The 18,471-nt window shown below is 48.5% G+C and overlaps 7 protein-coding genes across 7 annotated transcripts; 5 read left to right on the top strand and 2 right to left on the bottom strand.

Annotated features, from left to right (window-relative positions):
- Window positions 1-1,339: 1,339 nt before the first annotated feature.
- Tb11.01.5300 (ornithine decarboxylase) lies at window positions 1,340-2,677 on the bottom strand (the record flags this gene model as incomplete). Its single annotated transcript, XM_824336.1, has 1 exon — window positions 1,340-2,677. The coding sequence occupies one exon, from the start codon at window positions 2,675-2,677 to the stop codon at window positions 1,340-1,342; it is 1,338 nt and encodes a 445-aa protein (XP_829429.1).
- Window positions 2,678-4,119: 1,442 nt separating this feature from the next.
- On the bottom strand, window positions 4,120-4,764 carry Tb11.01.5290 (hypothetical protein; the record flags this gene model as incomplete). Its single annotated transcript, XM_824335.1, has 1 exon — window positions 4,120-4,764. One exon carries the CDS (start codon window positions 4,762-4,764, stop codon window positions 4,120-4,122), a length of 645 nt encoding a protein of 214 aa, XP_829428.1.
- A 2,155-nt stretch (window positions 4,765-6,919) lies between these two features.
- On the top strand, window positions 6,920-7,558 carry Tb11.01.5280 (hypothetical protein, conserved; the record flags this gene model as incomplete). Its single annotated transcript, XM_824334.1, has 1 exon — window positions 6,920-7,558. One exon carries the CDS (start codon window positions 6,920-6,922, stop codon window positions 7,556-7,558), a length of 639 nt encoding a protein of 212 aa, XP_829427.1.
- A 204-nt stretch (window positions 7,559-7,762) lies between these two features.
- Tb11.01.5270 (hypothetical protein, conserved) lies at window positions 7,763-10,027 on the top strand (the record flags this gene model as incomplete). The annotated part of the gene is made up of 1 exon (XM_824333.1): window positions 7,763-10,027. The coding sequence occupies one exon, from the start codon at window positions 7,763-7,765 to the stop codon at window positions 10,025-10,027; it is 2,265 nt and encodes a 754-aa protein (XP_829426.1).
- Window positions 10,028-11,111: 1,084 nt separating this feature from the next.
- On the top strand, window positions 11,112-11,702 carry Tb11.01.5260 (hypothetical protein, conserved; the record flags this gene model as incomplete). The annotated part of the gene is made up of 1 exon (XM_824332.1): window positions 11,112-11,702. One exon carries the CDS (start codon window positions 11,112-11,114, stop codon window positions 11,700-11,702), a length of 591 nt encoding a protein of 196 aa, XP_829425.1.
- A 330-nt stretch (window positions 11,703-12,032) lies between these two features.
- On the top strand, window positions 12,033-13,052 carry Tb11.01.5250 (hypothetical protein, conserved; the record flags this gene model as incomplete). Its single annotated transcript, XM_824331.1, has 1 exon — window positions 12,033-13,052. The coding sequence occupies one exon, from the start codon at window positions 12,033-12,035 to the stop codon at window positions 13,050-13,052; it is 1,020 nt and encodes a 339-aa protein (XP_829424.1).
- Window positions 13,053-13,397: 345 nt separating this feature from the next.
- Tb11.01.5240 (hypothetical protein, conserved) lies at window positions 13,398-18,272 on the top strand (the record flags this gene model as incomplete). Its single annotated transcript, XM_824330.1, has 1 exon — window positions 13,398-18,272. One exon carries the CDS (start codon window positions 13,398-13,400, stop codon window positions 18,270-18,272), a length of 4,875 nt encoding a protein of 1,624 aa, XP_829423.1.
- Window positions 18,273-18,471: the final 199 nt, after the last annotated feature.

Here is an 18,471-nt window from a genome sequence, read left to right as displayed (position 1 = left end):
TCTTTGCCCTCATAACGTCAAAATTCTTGTATAATCGGACAACCGGACTCGGCAGGGGAAAACAATCATCGACACCTAGTTTGCGAGCGCTTCATGCCCATGTCAGGCTCTTCGGGTCACTCACTCCGTAGATCTAACCTAATGGAAGATACCATTGCGGCCAGTTCACACAGCGCGGCAGCCGCCCCCCCCCCCCTATACACACACTCCACTACGTTAGGACGTATCATTAGGCGACAGGACAATGCTAAGAAAAATCGTGAAACGCATCTCCTCCCAAGAAAGGTGAACCATCTCTTTTCCCACCGATCGACCACGTTTGACAACATATCAAGCGGTCGAGCGGAGGAAGGTCGTTGTCTGCTCACCTATTCCGAACACTTCCGCACCCACTTCTCTCGTTTGTGGCACTACGGAAAACGATTTGACACGACTCTAATAATTGTTCCCTACTCGTTTCGATAGCTACGGGATAGCCAAACAGCTCACCACCGAAGGGAGGATGGTCAACATACATTATTATGATCCCCTTCCTTCGTGAATGAAGTCAGCTACACTACGGAAAGCAGCTTCCACCGACCAATACGTGAAGCCACAGCTTGGCCGCAACCCCCGTTTCCAGCTCCCAGAGGCCCACTTACGTTGTCGTGCCTTTACAGAACGTACAATACAATGTTTTTCGTTTTTTTTTTTTTCGGGGCACTCCCCACACCACATTAATCAAAATTATAACAAATAAGCAGAAGCCTAAACTAAAGATGTTGAGACCTATACCTTTCCCACCTTGTCTATGCGGCCAGTTGCAATATGCTACACCACAGGGAAAATGAAGATGGGTTGTCAAACAACAGAAAAGTGCTCGACATTTGAATGTCCAACTGCACAACTGAAAGGAAAAACGCAACTACCAGTAAACTGTTGCCTGCATTCAGTCACGTACAACTCAAAAAATTAAGTAAAAAGTTACCATTACAAGCATCCCTATCAATACCAAAAACTTGCTCCCTATTTTCCTCTGTTCATTGAATTTTCCACTAATCACTCCCTCACACAAACACACACGACTGTCTTCTGTCTCTCAACAACTCCAGAGGCTTCAATGTACCCCCGTCACAGGGCCCTCACGGAGCCTATTTTGGGGGAGTCATGGACATATGACTTGTGAGATGTAGTCGCTGATAGTTGAGTCGTTAAGCTCACAAAGGGCAAAAAGCTAACAGCAGGGTCAAGAACAGACCAAATATATTACCAAAGGAAGCAACACCTGGTGGTAAAGCCCCTTCTTTCATTGCTCAGAGACCCAACGAGCTGGGCCCGTATTATGCACCTTCGCTTCCATTTATGATTTTTGACTTTTCAACTCCCGGACAACATGGTCTGGTAGCCCGGAGACTACATAGTAAATAGTCGGACTCTGGAATCCATTAAAGGAAGAAGTTCCTACGACCGTGTAGGCACCCATATCCTCAAAGAGCAGCCATTCCCCCACTTGCATCTCGGGAAGATAGTATCGTTCAACTATCTGATCAAGACCATCACATGTGGGACCCCATACACTTGAGGGATAGAGCTTTTCATTGGGGATTGGCTCCCTCTGGGGCAAAGGCCTGACGACTGCGTGGTCATACAGGATGCAATTAAATGAACCATACACGCCATCATTCACATAATACATAAAACTCTGTGCGTTTGATTCAGCATGGGCACCGACGTCGGTCTGAACCCCTGGTGTCACCTTCTTGGCAATAACATTTACGGCAAGTGTGAAAGCTGAAGCAACGTAGTACCTTCCCGGCTCGGCAACAATGGTAAGCTTGAGGTCAGGTGGAAAATGTTTTTCCAGCGCATTGTTGATGACACCAGCAATCTCTTCAAATTTAAGTGGTGCATCCCTCGTCCCTGGAAACCCACCACCGATATCAAGAATGTGCATATTGAACCCAAGCTCAGTACCCATGTCGAAAACGAAACGGGAGTCAGATATGGCTTGAGCGAAGGTAGAGGCATCTGTAGATCCGCTTCCCACGTGAAAACTCACACCAGTGACGTCGATATTCAGTTTCTTTGCCTGCTCCAAGATAAACCTACAGTCTTCCACCTTTGCACCAAACTTCACACTGAGACGGCATCGAGCCAACGAATCATCCGTAGAAATTCTTAATACCATCTTTGCCTTTGGATGCGTTTTAGCGACCTTTTCCAGTTCATCCACGCAATCAAATGTCATGACATCAACGCCGCTATCACGCGCGTACCGTATGTGTGAATTTTGTTTACAAGGGTTCGCATATATTATTTTTTCCGGTGGCACACCAATGCCTCTCACACGTTGTATCTCAGTGTTGCTAGCACAATCAAATCCCGTGCCGAGAGCCGCCAGCGTTCCAAGTACGCGCCAGTCATCGTTGCATTTGACCGCGTAAAACGGCGTGACGCGGGGAAGGCATTTTTTCCATGTTTCGTGCTTCCTTACAATGTCCCCGAGATCGGCAACAAAAAACGGATCACCTTCGTCACACGTATTCATACTGATCTTTTTACAGAGGGCATCCCTCGTATTAAACCCTTCAAGAAAGCGACAACTCAAGTCATCGTTCACGACAATGTCCATAGATTTCTCCGTTTGTGCTACAAGACAATTCACAGAGAGAGAAGAGGGGGTTGATTTGGTGGTCATATTTGCCTTACTGCTTAATCCCTCCCCAGTACCGCCTCTTTCCCTACCGCTTCATTGGAAATGGTACAGACAAATTTTACCAGGCTTGCTACCGACGCACATGCGTGTTTAAACATAATATTTCTGGGAAGCAAGGAAAGCCCTCCCCGCGGTCTCTAAAAAAAAAAAAAAGTAGGGGAAACGAACAAACCGCACCTTCACTTACAAATAGGAAGTCTACAACATCCGATGGCAGCAGCAGTGGTGGTTCTTTCAAAACTGCTGGCACCCGATATGAGAGGTTGCGATACTGGAACCTGTTGGTTTCTCCTCCACATCACCTTCACAAATGAATGTCATATCGTGCTGCACTGTCTCAGGGGCGCACAAATCCTACTTCGCTTTGCACTAGGGTGCTGCTGTTAAAGCATGTGGATAAGGCAGTAAGATAGAACTACGCAACAAAATATTCACAACCGGCACCTCTACTCGCGGAAATTCTCGGCGCAAGGAACCGAAACGTGATAACAAAACACCTGAGGTTCCAACCTTACACTAACGGCTAAATTGATATCTTCAGCCACAGGGAGATGCTACTGCGTAGTTCTGTGGAGCGCTGTACAGTAATGTTTTCTAAGCAAACAAAAAAACTCAACGTCCCGTCGCTCCATCCCAAAAATTTGGGTCATGAGGGAGAGGAGACGCCTACAGCTGGCGAGGTGGTCGCATAACCACATAGCCACGATGGCGCATTACAAAGGTGCAACCACAAACTTAAACAAAGGTTGCTTGACATAGCTCGCATTCGGAACCCGTGTATCAGCGTGGGGCAACGCATACGTCTGAAAAAAGCTAGTCCGATTTTCGGAGCTAGTTGCAAGGTGGCTCTTTTTTGTGTATTGCGGAGGAGGGGCGGTTACATAGGTTTAGTACAATAAAAGATTCATCAGTTACTCTGTCGCAGCGCGCTTGAGCAACACAACTTCACGACTATGGGGGCACGGGAACAAAAACAACAACTTGCATCCACGCTGTAATCGAACCGGAGAGCTCCCCAACTGCATTCAACCTCGGTGTACTGACTGTGTATGCTCTCCGGCCATAAGGGTTGCTGACAGCTCCTCCCCTACATATGGATACACAAAAACAAGGCTACCACGTAAATTGAGCAAACTCATTCCACGCTACAAGCTCCTCCGCATTTGGGAGGGGGGGGACTACAGCAACATGACACACCGCACCATCCTCGGACTCGCACACCTCCCTGAAATACATGGCAATTTGTTACCCGACGGATGGCAAAAGTTGCAAACGACCAACCAACCCTGAAAATAGCCGACCTCAACGGATGCACAGGAAAAGTGCAATTCAGAACGCATCCCCCCCCCCCCCCCGCGTGCAAAAACTTCTGACCATCCCAAAGGCGGTGTGCCAAATGCGCTAGCGCGAGTAAAAACTTCCGCTCATACACAAACAGACGGTCCGCCATCACCCAAGTAGCAAAACTGCAACAACGCCGTTGCCCGCCTAGCGGATCGTTCCCGCCACGGCGGAGCCGGCACCGCCAGAACCATACGTGAACACCCCAAAGTGCGAAGACTGGGAAAGGACACATACACACCAAGCAACCGATAGCGAGCACCGGTGGCGCCGGCGGGCCCAGTGGGGGTCCTACAGTTGCAGAAACGCGGCGCACATGGAGGGGAGGGCTTGACACCGCAATGCGAGAAGAAAAAACGGGACCCTACGCCCCTGCGGTGCCACTTTCCCCCACGACCCATACGGTCTACAGTTTTTAACACCCGGTGCGGTGCCGCTCGTGCAGATGCGCTACTAGTCATGTAGCCTTCGGTGCTGTTGGCTAGTCCGTGGCAGGGCTCCACATTCGGCTGTCCGCCCTCTTCCCCCGGTGAAGAGTGCTTGCACTTACTTCGGAGTAGGGAGGGGGACACCGACTCCACCTCGTGTGGGGGTGGGGCTGGAGGAGTCTGTCCTTTGCTGTGGATCGCTTGCTTCCTCTTGGGGAGATCCCTTACGCGGGGCGGGGGTTTCAATCGCAGGATCAGACTCTGGTGTGCCCACCCGGTGGACCATGGGTCGCCTCCCATTTCTTGGTATCGGAGGGCTCGGTTCTCAAATGAAGAATGCTGGCGCGTCCTTTGTTTTGTTGAGAGACCCCGATGCCGCGGGTTGACGCCGCTGTTCGGCCGGTTATTCGGGGGATGTTCCGTTGGGTTTTTTGTGCGCTCGCACCGGAGGCCTGCTGGCTCATTCCTAAGGGGGTGTTGTTTTATATTTTCGTGGGTTGTGCCTCACCGTTTCGGCGTTAAGAATGTTACTCGATCATAGCGGTCCGTCAATATGGGAATGCCTGTGTTGGCTACAGTGAATAGGGTTGTGTGTGGGAGTCAATTGATGCTCGATATGGGTCCGGTGTCCCCGTGAGGGAGCTGTCTACGCTGTGTTGGTTATGTTCTTAAGAGTTTAGATAGTGGAGAGCTGATTCTCTTAATTGCGGCCGTTAGTGGCGATTGCATCGATTACGATTTATCAATGGATGGCAATGCATGCGCTGCGATCCCGGAAGAGTATGTCGGATACCGATGAACTATCTGTACGGCAAACGGTACAAATATCTTTCGACTCAATGAGCGGTCTGGCAAATCTGCTTCTTTTACATTATTGTGGCACCCTTTTTTTTTCTTAGTTCGTGGTCTCTGATTGGTTAGGTCGTTGAGAGCAAGTGCGTTCCGAGCCCCCTGCCGATACTCGAGGAGCCTTTTAAAGTGCATATGTGTGACTTACCGTCGGATTCAGGACAGATGGATATACTCTAAGTAATTTGCCCTCGTTGTTGATTCGCTCCTTCGGTCCTCTTTTGGAACCGAGTTAGCTTGCCAACACTTTGAAAGAGAATCGTCGCGCGTATTATTCCTACAAGCCACTACTAGAAGACTGTTATTATCTCAATACTAAGCAGACAATAGCGAAATGCTACCTCGGGGGCTGTTTACTTTTCTACCAACCCCCTCTGGTGAGCACCAAATGTTTTTCGGTGTTTCCTTTGCTTCTCTTTGATTGTGTTTATTTTTTTTCTTTTTTGTGTTCGATGTGCTGTCATCGTTGTGTCGCACGGTTTGCTTACTTTTTGTGGGTTGTGTCAGACACCTGTAATGTTGTTATCGGTTATCAGTTTGTCTCCTTCCCTTCCAATATGAAGGTGCCGCCTGCGATAAGTTTAATTGCTGGCGGCTCGACGACCGGGGGTTGTTCCTAGAGAGGGTTGGTTTTTTTTTCCTGAAATTTATGTAAATGGGGGCATTTATGTGCTTTGCGACATATGCTGCAACGTAATGGTTAATTGATTCTTCACCAGTAAAAACTTTAGTTTATCATGCTTAATGAATCATCAATCGTTTATAATAGGTGGTGGTGCCGTGGTTGTTTTGTCACTTGGCAAGTAATATGTTGCTCTGCGTAAAAAGGGATCTGTTTTCTGCTTGAAACATTTTCCTGTACCGCTCCGAAAGGTATGATAAACAAGTGGTTGCGTCGACCAAATAGTTGTTCTGGTGATTCATATTTTGTAGCACCCGGCCGTTGTTTCGCCGATTATGAGATGTGGACCCCTATTCACCGGTTTTGTCAAAGATACATCGCCCCTGTTTGCCAAGGCACGGCCAATACGTAGCGAGGGATATCTCTTTCCCATTCTCTCTCATTCCGTGCGACTCTTTGCTTGCCCTGAACTGCTACCCCGAATTTTTTTCTCATGTGTATCGTAACAACAGTACGTGAAATATATTTGTTAGAGCGTGTCTTCCATTATGCGAGTCTATGGGATTACACCCCCCCCCCTGTAAATTGTTTGATATTCGGTGCGGGTGCATCATCACCCCGTTTTCCCCTCACTTTATTGGGATGCTGTTACCTTATCTTTGCTGCCACTCTTGATGTCATAATATATTAGCTGTCACAACCGTGCACGAAGAGTCCGTGTTGTAACGTGACGGTTTTTAGCGATTGAAAATGCCGTCGGTTGTTTTCCCCCCATTATTTCATTATTGTACGCTTGTTTGTTTTGGTACAAGCATCAGCGGCTATTTGAACCCCTTTCGTCGCCGTTTAATACCGCTCATGTTGTGCATGCGTTCACTATGCTTTGGGAGGTAATGGCGGGCGATGAGTATCTGCATGCAGCGAATGAATATACTATGTTCTTAAGAGTAGAGGTATCTCGCGCATCTTTTGTTACTGTTGTTTATGTGCTACCACCACGATGCATGCTTCCTTGTGATTGGCAATATCTTCCTCTTTTTTCTTTTACCGTTGTCACGTAGTACTATGGGTCACCTTCAGAGCACCCAGAAACAAGAGCCAAATGAAATCAGTTCGGAAGGCCGTGTAGCAACCGAGCATGAGTCTACCAATATCGACGACCTCATAAGAAGTGGGCGGTACAAGGTTGCTAAAAAGGAGACACTGGAAATGATGTCAGCCATTCAGGACGAGCGAGACAGGGGTAAGCTTTATCCTGATTCCGAAGTCAAGGATCTCAAACAGTACATAATAGAACAGGAGGGTCTCAACGTCGGGGATGCAAAGAGAAGAGCGCTTTCACAGCAGTGGCGATTCTTTCTTTCCTGTGAACCAATGCAACGGGGATTGGACGCGGGGATTATTGTGGGAAGTTTTGCTGCTGCCGTGTACGCTTTTAGAAGCCCAAAGAACCGCATCCCAGCGAAGGTTGGTCTTGTTTTCGCTTGTGGATGTTGTTTAGGCCTAATTACAGTGCCAGTACTGGTAGTAGCGGCAGAGAGTTATAACAATAAGCGTATTAAGAAACTCGAGAAAGAGTTGTTCGCAAAACAGCGGGCAGAGTTTCTCAACAAAGAAAGATGACTCTGCTAACGCAAATTTTTTCTCTTGTTTTGTCTCTTTCCCGTTCAGTGTGCGTTCGACTCAATCGAATAAATATGCGCGCCACTTCACGGGGGTGGTTGACTTGGTGCTATACTTCTCCATTCGCTTTTTCTTTTGCTATGGCCGCTTGTTTACCCACTTTTCTAACCACTTGTCAATTTGCGTTGCGAATAGCTTTATAGAATGGCATCAACCGATGAAGTAGTGTTGAGCGAAAATCGGGCTTTGAGAGTGGAATGTGAAGCTCAAGAGGTCGAGATTGCTCAGCTTAAAAATTATCTACACATGTCCGTTACGAAGCCAGACCTATGCTTTGGACAGCAACGTGTTACACTGAACAAGTGTCTGAACTCATTTCCCGAGAAGGCATGGCAGAAACTTATTGACGAAACCCCGGAAGTTGATAGCCCGGCTATCATTACAGCACTTGAGGACCAACTTGCCGACAAGAACAAACACCTCACTGCTTGCTTACAGGAAATTTCGAATCTCAGATCACGCAGTGGGGACGGAAAAACAAAACCGGACAGCATAACGGACGGTAATACCGCTCATCTACTTTCACAAATTACTTTCCTGCACAATGAGGTGGAACGACTAGAACAACAGGTTAACGCCGTCCGCGCAGCGGGAAAAGAGGAACTACGTGTAATGACCATAGAGTATAACGATAAACTTCAACTTCGGGAGAAGGAAAATCGCCTTCTAACTGAACAATTGAGAGGACGGAAGAATCACTTGGCTGATGGAGAAGACATGGCTGCTCGAACAAAAACTCTTGAAAGCCAGCTTGCGACCGCTCTATCAGAAAAAAGTTCTTTACTCATAGAGAAAAACAATTTCCTGGCAAAAATCCGAAAATTAGAGGCTGTTATTAAGGAGCGGAAAAACGAGACATCTGAAGCACTGCAAGTGGCATCGCAGGAACATACCGTTAGTAATGCACAAATCAAAGGCCTTCAGGAAGTCATTCAAGTCTTGTCCGACGAAAGGTCGTCGCTTCGCAGGGAGCTCGCTAACTTACGTAGCGGAATGAGTAGTCAAAAGGTCCACACGGAGACACAAACTGACACTCTTCCTCAGGTGTCTTCTTCGGTCCAAACGGATGTCGTACCTCTTGCTGCGAAAGAATGTCAAGTGGATTCGTGCAACCAGTTGAACGATCCTACAACCCATTCTGTGCAGAGTTTGGCACATATGCTGGAAATTAAGTGCGCCGAATGTGATGATTTGAGGGGCCGTATAGACGACATTTCGGCTATCCACGGAGAGACCGTTTCCATCCTTGAGGTAACAAAGAAACGGCTAGAAGAGGAGGCTGAACATAAGAGATTGTTGAGTGATGACGCGGAAAAGCTGTCCCTTCAGGTGCGATCTCTGCAGCAAAAGTGCAGTCAGTACGCGGCGTCAGAACGAGAGCTACATGTTCGGTTGGCAAACGTTGAAGATGAGAAACAGCAGCTGATAGCATCCTCTTTTAGCTTCGAGCGTGAGAAGAAGGGCATGGAGGAGCGACTACAGCAATTTCAAAGAGATATGGATCAACTTGTGGCAAACAAAAACTACTGCAATCAACAAGTCGGGCAATTAGCGAACGAGAATGAGAAGCTCGTCACTGAGCAGCAAAGGCTTCTTCGGCATGAAACTCAACTTGCATATTCTCTCAAAGCGAAAGACGGTGAGTTGCAAGAAGTTCTTTCGGCCTATCAAAATGCAGTGAAGGAGGCTGAATCGCAGCGTGATGCTCAGAGGACGATAGAGCGCGAATTGGAGGTAGTGCGTGCAACGCTTTCTTCTAAGGAGCAAAGCATTATATACCTGCAGGAACAAGTTAGTCAACTCCACCGCAGAGATCAACAGAGTTGTCTCGATTTGCAGACCTACGAATATGAAAACGACCAACTCCATCGGAAACTCGTGCAGTCAACGTCCCGAGTGGCTCAACTAGAGACAACTTGCGAAGAATTGCAACAAGTTTCGTTGGCTAAAGATCGAGCCGCAGATGAGCTGCAACAAAGCCTTGCTGAGCTTAGCAAGCAGCTCATTTTGAAAGAGAACGAGTGTGTGCTCCTTCAGCATCGGTACGAGTCGCTACAACACGACTTTTCAGGCGTGCAGTCAGCATACGAGGCAGATTCTCGTCGATGTCGTGAGCTGGAAGATACGAACGCTCGCCTGGTTGTAAGGGGAATGTTGTCATCCGAGCATGATGAAAAATTTAGCTCTCTTCAGGGAGAAGTGAAAGCCGCCCAGGTGGCCCTTCAAGAAAGGGAGTCTTTACTTCGAACCGTGCAGGAGCAGCTGCAGAGGGAGAGAGACACGAAGGAGAGGTGCATGACCGAGTTGGAGGCGGCACAAGCGTCTCTGTCAGAAGCCCTCTCATCCAAAGAACGCCTACAGCAAATTGTGTTAGATCAAGCAGCCACTTTGTCACACCTTTCCCAGTAGTGTCGCTGCTCACCAGCTCTGCGTGGCATAGGTTAACAACCTGGAGGTCGTATTTCTCAAAACTTTCTTATCTGTTTTTGTTTGCCTTTGTTTTTCACACCCTTGATACCCCACTGCATTCTCATCCGTTTACACTGTTATATGTAATTCTCTTCTTCAATACTGTTATCAAGCAGTTTCTCGAATTGAATCACTATTCTGCACCGCCCTTGAAGACTTTCTTTATTACGCCCTGTTACACTGTTTCACATGTGGTGGGCTCACTAGGGAATGTAGGCGATTGGAACTTTATGGGTTTTGTGGAATAAACTATCTGCGGGACAGTATCCATCTCAACGGGGCGCGAAACACTCGGATGCCGTACACCTGCAGTGTTTTCTGTCTGCACGTGCACCCATGGCGGTAACTGGTTTTACGTCATTTTTGCAGGCCCACGCGTAGTGTGACTAAATAAAAGGGGAGTGGGGTCTAACTCACTCATTTTATCCACTCAACTAGCTCCCGTACATGTTACGAGGAGCCTTGCTGAATGGCGGAAACTGTGTGCAGGTTCGTATCTGCCTCCCTTGTTTGTTTGTTAGCCTCGCCATTCGTAATCACAGACAGTTTACCTTTGGATTTTCTGTGTGGCCCCAGTAGTCCGACAATAACGAACGGGGGGTAGTCTCCTAGTCTCGCGCGAGATGTGTGCACCCTCTTCCCCTCCAGGAAAGGCGTTTGTTGATATTAATGTATCCTGAATTCTACGTACACTTGTATCGCATCCTTGGGTGCTTCGCGCAGGAACACTGTAATGTGACTGTCGGGGAGGAGGGAATGGTGTGCAAAAAATAAAAAATAAAATAGATGGAAGCGGGAGCGGTCATTAATATTTGGTAAGGTTGTTCTGAGGGGGGGACAAGTCAAGTATAAATTCGAGTTTCGGTCGCCGTTCAGTGCGCGCAAAAGCATAAAGCGATGATTTGTCTGGTACTAGTATGTCATTAGGCCGATCACAGTGCTGTGGTGAAGGTCATCTGTTCTCTCACTTTCTTTACCGACGTGACTCATATTTTTGAATGGTATTGCACTTCGGGACGTACGCATGAGTTGTATGTTTCATTCCTCACTACAGTTACTCCCATCTAATTTTCAAAGCCCAAGAAGTGCTTTAGTTAAGGCAGCCATGGAGTCGATTTTTTGCGTGGAACAAGTTAATGTTCCCCCGGAGTTGGGGACAATTATGAAGCAGTACACCAAGGCAATCCTCAGGGATAGACCGGCTGATCTTTACAAGTACAGCGCCAATTTCTTTGCAGCTCTCTGCGGCCAAGCAGCACCCTTTGACAAGGATGGGCGGTTTATAGAGGAAGAAGGGGAATGCAGGACTCTAGACCGCCACGCAGAGGGTGGGCAATGTGACGTTGAAGTTATGGATACAACATTGCCTGCGGACCAAGAAGATCATGATATCGTTCGAAGTGTCTTAAATGAGTATGACATGAACGGTGAGGGAAGAATGCCCCGTGAGTCGATCCCAATGCTGCTTGCAGGCATGCAAAAAACTCTTCAGCTAAGTGATGATGAAGTCGTCGCGGCAGAGCAGGTCCTTGCCTCCCTCGAAACTGATGAGAACGATACAATCGATCTGTTAGAATTCCGCCAGATGTTTTTCAGCTCAGGATATGAGCAATAGAGCGCATCTGCAGCAGTTAAATAAGTTGTAGAGAGGACCCGTGTACCTTTTACGCTGATTGCAATGTAAAGACGAACTATAGATGGTTCACTCGTTCCAAGGACCGCCTATACTTTTCTTCACTCCCCTCTGTGACGAAGTTTCTTTCTTAAATGGCCACCTAGGGTGGGCCGACCGTGTCGTTCGTTACCTAACAGTTGTGTCTCTTCACGCAATTCTTTGCTTTCAGAAAAAGTTGGATGTCCACGTTGCCCTTACCTTCCTTTCTCGCGGGTGTGCAGCGCGACCACGATCAGTTGTACAAATACACTCCTTTTTCAACAATAGTCAATGAGTAGGAAAAATGCGCCTCCTCAGAAGGAGATTGTGAAGGGCGCAACATTGACACCGGCCCAGGAACTGAACGCCGACGTGGACTTAAAGCGGCTTCTGGAACAGTGTGCCGTACTTGGGGAGTTCATCGCGCCCTTCAGTAAGCGTGTAAAAGTGGAATATCAACGCGTGAGGGATGGTGACCAGCCAAATATCCCGTTTGTACCACTATTTGTTCATGGCAACATCTCTCATAGCGATCTGAGAGCCCTCTTCATGGATATTCTTCCTATGTATCCATTCCTCCGTGTGATTCAGTTGCACCACTGCTCAATAGGTGATGATGGCATTCTCGTTGTTGTGAACTTCATTCGCACATACAAACCGATGGCGGGTAAAAACCCTTTTGGCGTTCAGTGCGTTGAAGTTCCTGGGTGCCAAATTGGGGCAAACGGTGTGAAACATATTGGCACACTTCTCATGGAGTGCGAGACTCTTAGCCGCTGCGTTCTAGACTTCAATCCACTGGGTGACGTGGGAACGAAAGCACTTGCAAGTGCCCTTCGATGGAATGGGACACTGGGGGAGCTTTCGCTGCAGCACTGTGGCATTGAAAGTGTGGGCGCTGAAGCTCTCGCCGAGGGCGCCTTGCGAGGCTCTAATATCCGTTTCCTTTCCCTTCGAGGTAACGCTATTGGTCCCGAGGGGATAAAACACATTGGTACGGCATTGGGGTTAAGTAGCTCTATTGAGTCGATCGATGTAGCCGATACACGATTTGGGCATTCTTACGAGGCAGTTCGAGAGTTTTGCTTAGGGATTGGCAAAAGCAGTACCCTAACATCGGTAGATATGGACTTTAATATTATAACCCCGGAGGCGGCCCCACTCATTGTTGCCCTTTTGCTTGAGAATAAGCAATTAGTAGAATTTCGAGTTCACGAAAGAATGGATTCAAACTATTTCTGCATGATACAGAATTCACTTGAGCAGAATGGAAGGGCCATGAGGAAAAAGAAGAAGCGGGTAAAGGGTTGAGATCGGCATGACGATGTTGCGGAGTGATCGGGCGTAACTTTCGTACCCTCGTAGCTTTGGTGCAGGGGAAAGAAAGTGACAGCCATCAAGGCCCCGCTCGTTGTCTCCGTCTCCCAACAGTGGTTGTAGAGAATGGGCCGGTACTTATTCATATCTGAAGAAGGGTTGATACGTGCATGTATTAATACATGTATAGAAAAGTCCGAGTATCTAAACAACAAAAACTTTGGCTTGGTTCCTTAGCTGCGCGTACCCACGAGGCCAGGTGACGCTCATCCTTCGCACTTGTTGCTTTTTCCGTTTCGTTGACAGAAGAGGAAGGTAAGGTAGGGTAAGAGAACTGTTATGGTGCTCATTCTCGCTATAGTAGAGGATGATGAGGCTACCAAGGTGGAAAATAAGGGCAAACGGTACCAACTGACAACGTTCGCTGGTCCAACGGCGGTTTACTATGATACCCGACAACCGCCTCCAGAGCCCGAGGCTGTGAAGGAGGCAAGGCAGGACACCTCAACAGATGCTAGCGCCGGCTCATTCTTCCTAATGCCCTTTGACGGTATCATGGATGCTTCCGTGGAGGAAGGGGCGTCCAGCTCGAGCGAGGAGTGGAACACGCTCGAAGTACTTATGTCTGATGTAAGTTCGCGCGTAGCATCTCGGGAGAACGTCACAATAATTAATCGTGGTGTGAATGCGGAGAAGTTTCTTGAGAAAGTTCTCCGGGTTATTCAAAAAGCAGTTGAAAGAAGCGCCGAGAACGCCATGCACATCGTTGCCGATGGAATTGCCAAGGAAAAACAGATGCAACGCCTTCTGCAGTTGGAAAATGAAGTAAACAAACCTCATTCGCGGGACGTTGTACGAAAGTTAGCTGATGGGGATAAGAATACCAAGGCCACAATACGCCTGTCCGCAAAACTGACGCGAAGTTTGAAGGCGCTGGTAAAGGAGCACAAATTCCTTCTTGGTCCTCGGGGAAAGGCCACGGAACGTTTCACTATTTTGACAGCAACGCACCGTGGGGAACTGATACCTCCGTGCACTAAGGGGTCTTGTCTCGGGTGTAGATCTCCTTATCAAGCGGCGCATAGTCGATTCGACAGTGCGACGACATCACTAAGACGATTGAGGGAGGGCGGCAGGAGCTCCCAACAGAGCGCCCGCTTGAAACGAAAGTCAACGCTCATTGCGCTGGAAAATTTGGAAAGTGATGTCAACCAGGAGCCCATCCGACCCCTAAAGGGAAACGGATGGGGCGATGAGATGCAGTATTTCGTTTTTGACGGCGCATCATCGTTTATTGCACTACCTGGTATACCGAAGTTTGAGGACGTCATCAAAAGTTTCAAGGTGGACTTTTGGTTCAAGAAGAATCCTGAGTGGACAGCACCCAAGGCAACACTCATCCACATCGACGACGGACGCCTAGATGTTGGTCAGTTATTCGAGATCTCGTGGGTTCAGAGGGAAGACGTCAGCGAGGGTATTTGCATTTACATTCGAGACGGAACGAACCGTGTTCTAGATTGTTTGCTTCCTGTTGCACTTAACCAATCACCAGGTGGCACCACATCATTTCATCACTTTGTACTCCACGTGCAGAGCCTGGAGGAGAGTAAGTTGAACTGCATATTCGATGGAACCGTGGTCCAGCTAACTATTGTGCAGCAAGAAAATCCTATATTTTTCAATGCGTGGCCTCATCGCCTTTACGTTGGTGGCCACCTGGACGAAACCAATGCCGTGAAAAATGTATTCAGCGGGTCCATCTGTGAGGTACGCTTCGGCGTGCAAGATGTAGACGGTTATAGGCCCTTGGTGCGTTGGCCACTGATGGCAAGCGACGAAAAGCAACAAGAGATGACGCGAACTATTCCCCCTGAACAACTCGGCATGCTGAAAGGCGTCGAACCAGGTTGTGGCCCACCACCCTCCTGTGCTCCGCATTTGGACGGAAACCTCGTGGTGAATCTGGGCACATTAGGTATTTTAGGGGATTTGCTACACAATTGGACTGTAGAAATTAGATTTAAAACAGATGTAGACAATAGAGTTATGAGCTTACTTGGTGTGACAGACAAACAATGCAGAATGCAGGGATTCGGTATCGTGTTCAATGCGGAGCCAGCGTTCGGAAGGGAGCGCTACCGCTTTCATGAGTATAACATTACGCTATACCTCGTGGACTCGCTAGGCGCTTGCTGCTCGGCGTTACTGAGAGGAAATGAGCACACAAACTTTATGGATGGGCAATGGCATACTTTGGTTTGGAAGTGCATTGACAGTGAGGCCAACGCTTATTCAGTGAAAGTTGACGGCACACCGCAAGAGCTGTTCTACCTGGTGCGGGAGGGACCAGGGAAATTTATACCATTCGATGATTGGATCTGTCTCGGTGGCCATAACGTGCGTAGCTACAGAGTGCAGTGCCCTTTCTATGGTGAAATCTCCCGGTGTTTCATCTCCGCACGCGGCGTGCCGCTCGCGACGTTGGTGATGAATGAGGGGCCAGGCTCATATGTGCTGCAAGACTCAAGCGGCCGGTGCAACCACGGACTACTGATCAGTGAAAAAACATGCGCAATTCGTCGTCATGATGTTTTTTGGTACCCGTATCTGGAGGAAACACACGAAGAGGGGCAAGATACCACTGCGCAGGATGAAGTTTTCATCCACATGAACAATGCTGTTTCGCTGGCTGCGGTTGTGTTCACATGCGAATTCAGCCAATCAGGTGTTGTGCGCGAGGTACCATATGATGTGCTAGCCGGTGCTTCTGTGGAACTGAGGGTCGTCGAGCAGCACATATGTGACGCTCGGCCGGAGTGGAAAACGTGGAGGGCACTGCCCGAAAGTTGTTTCAGACATGTGGAGACCCTTGTTCAGTTTGAGGAGATAGTCAACGAAGCACTGTCCTTGGAGAAGCCCGTTGGTCATTTTATGTTTGTCATCAGAATTGGCGATTGCCACGTAACTCTTCTCAACCTGCACGGTCCCGTGCTTCCACCAGACGCCACATTCAACCAAAGTATGCTACGGTGGCAGTATGCTTATGCGGTGGCGGGTACCAAAGGGCGCAGAGAAATCATGCTAAACCATATGATAAACAGTGTGGACTCCGTTCTTCTTTCTGACACCCTAAAGCCCTTCACGACATGGAAACTGGGACCTATAACCGTGAGCGGAAAGAGCATCGTAACTGAGGACCTTGTTCGTTCCCTGCAGAACAGCGGGAAGCCGTGGCTTCTTAGCGCCGTGCTGCACAATCACTTACTTAACGCTGAATTCGGTTCCAGTCTTCACATTATTCATCATCTATCTGGTCGTGCAACAGCCGATGAGGCAGCCTCCATAGCATTATTTAACAGGCGCTTGTACATAGCGACATACGAAAGGGCTGCAGTTCTGATTCAGAGGAACTGGAGAGCACAAATGGGTCGAATGGAAGCGCTGCGCCTGGCTAATGAGAAACAGGTTCAGGAACGTCGGGTTGAAGAGATCGCTGTGCTTCGAGCAAACCCTCTCCTCAAGGCTAGGGAAAGGTTGTCTGCGCTGCTCATCTCGCTTCATGATATAGAAGCGGAGTCGATACCGTCAATAAATGATAATCTAGAGGAGTTGTCGTCGATGCTGAGGCGACAGGGTTACGAAGTTACTCACCTACTCAACCCTGAAAGAGTGGCCATTACTAAGTCGATCGCAGAACTTGACCAAAATGCGACGTCATTTGTGTACGTTAGTGGTTACGGTGGAAGGATGGAGATACGCCAACCCATCCTAGTTTCTCTCCACAGCCTTCACATATCTATTTCAGAGGGGAGCCAAAGGGCTCACATTGACCTCGAGCGTGGGCTGGGCTACCGGCAAATGATACAAAACTTCCGCGAGACCATGCCACAACCAAAGGCTCGCAAGTCGAAAAAGAAGCAAGTTGTCATAATGAGCAAAAAAGCGACGCAGGAGGCTGAAATGGCAGCTCGGCAAAGGGATGAAATGTTCCGTTGGGCGGTGGCGGAGACAGAGGATGAGGAAGCAAACCTTCGCATGGCGTGCGAAGCAGAATACGATACAGAAGTTCTGATGATCATCCGGGAGATAAAGCTAGCCATCGAATCTACGGAGGAATATGAACGTTTGTACAGGCAAAATGAGGCGGGAATGAACTTCATTCTGCCGTGCGAGAATCTTTTTGTCAACCCGTACGCAAACACACTGTGCGAGGTCGGGGAGCTTATGCAGCTAATTTTCCAGCGACATATGACGCCTGTAGGGTTGCAGCGTGTTGTTGCCTTCGATTTGGAACCTATCACTCCGATGACCTGTGGTTTTGCTTGCTTGGCAAGCAGCACGGGCAACACGTTGCGATTCCCTTACAAACCACAACAGCGGCGTGTTTTCACTGACATCCTGAAGAAGGCCTTCGATGGACGGTTGCCACGTGTTTCGGCTCACACAAAGGCCGCTATACTGCGGGGGGGTATTGAGACTACTGCGGAGCAGCGAGACTGGAGGTCTTTGGCCACCTACGTAGTGTCACAGATGCAGTCTGTAGTCGATGAGCAAACGTATGCCGCGGCGAGGAAGGAGCTCGACCGCGAGTTGCCATTTACTGCAGAGCTCATCCCCATTCACACCTGCCCACTAGACTCCGATGCACGCGACAAACTGAGACGCGAGAGGGACTCAAAGGAAGTTCATGTCGTCATGCGATTTGCGGTAGGGAGCGCTGTCGTTCAGCCGGATATGTTCAGTGTTTTCAAGAACATTCTGGTGCAAGCCGGCCCCCTGAAGGAGATACTCTTCAAAAGAACGATTTACTTCGTGTTGACGCAGAACAACAAGGGTATCGACGGTATTGTCATGGAAGCTGTGGAAAGTGAGGTAGAGAAGTGTAGGCCTCAAGAATGTAACGTCGGTATTCGCCTCACAGCCTGCGCTGCTGGTGTTCGTGTTAACTTTGAAGACGACGACCCCGCGCAAAAACAGAACATTACGCACTGGGTAAACGCTATCGTTATGCGATGTTTGTCATGGCGGCTTCCTGTTAACCCGCTTTTCGGCTACCGCACGCTGGATGTGGATCATGTGGCATATCTTTATGAGGTAAAGTGTACGTGTTCCGTACGCAAGTTTCGTCGTTTACAGAAGCAGCAGCACAAAGAACCAATTCCGATCCCATATGTACGGTTCATGGAATGTGAAATTGCCACTGCACCGTGAGAAGTGGAAACTACGGGGGACGGCAAAATGTAGAGGTTAATATTTGTACTGTAACATCTCGGTATGTACTCCGTTGCAAGGAAGTTCTTAAAAGCAGAACAACCGAGTGAAGATAACCGCCTTTCACAAGCATTTCTTTCTTTTCCTTTGAAAGGGTTTTTTTGTGTTCAAAGGTGGACTCTTTTTCCACTTGGCCGCA

This window comes from Trypanosoma brucei, assembly GCF_000002445.2.
Source record: "Trypanosoma brucei brucei TREU927 chromosome 11 chr11_scaffold01 genomic scaffold, whole genome shotgun sequence".
NCBI lineage: Eukaryota > Euglenozoa > Kinetoplastea > Trypanosomatida > Trypanosomatidae > Trypanosoma > Trypanosoma brucei.
This window is presented reverse-complemented; position numbering and strand designations above follow the sequence as displayed.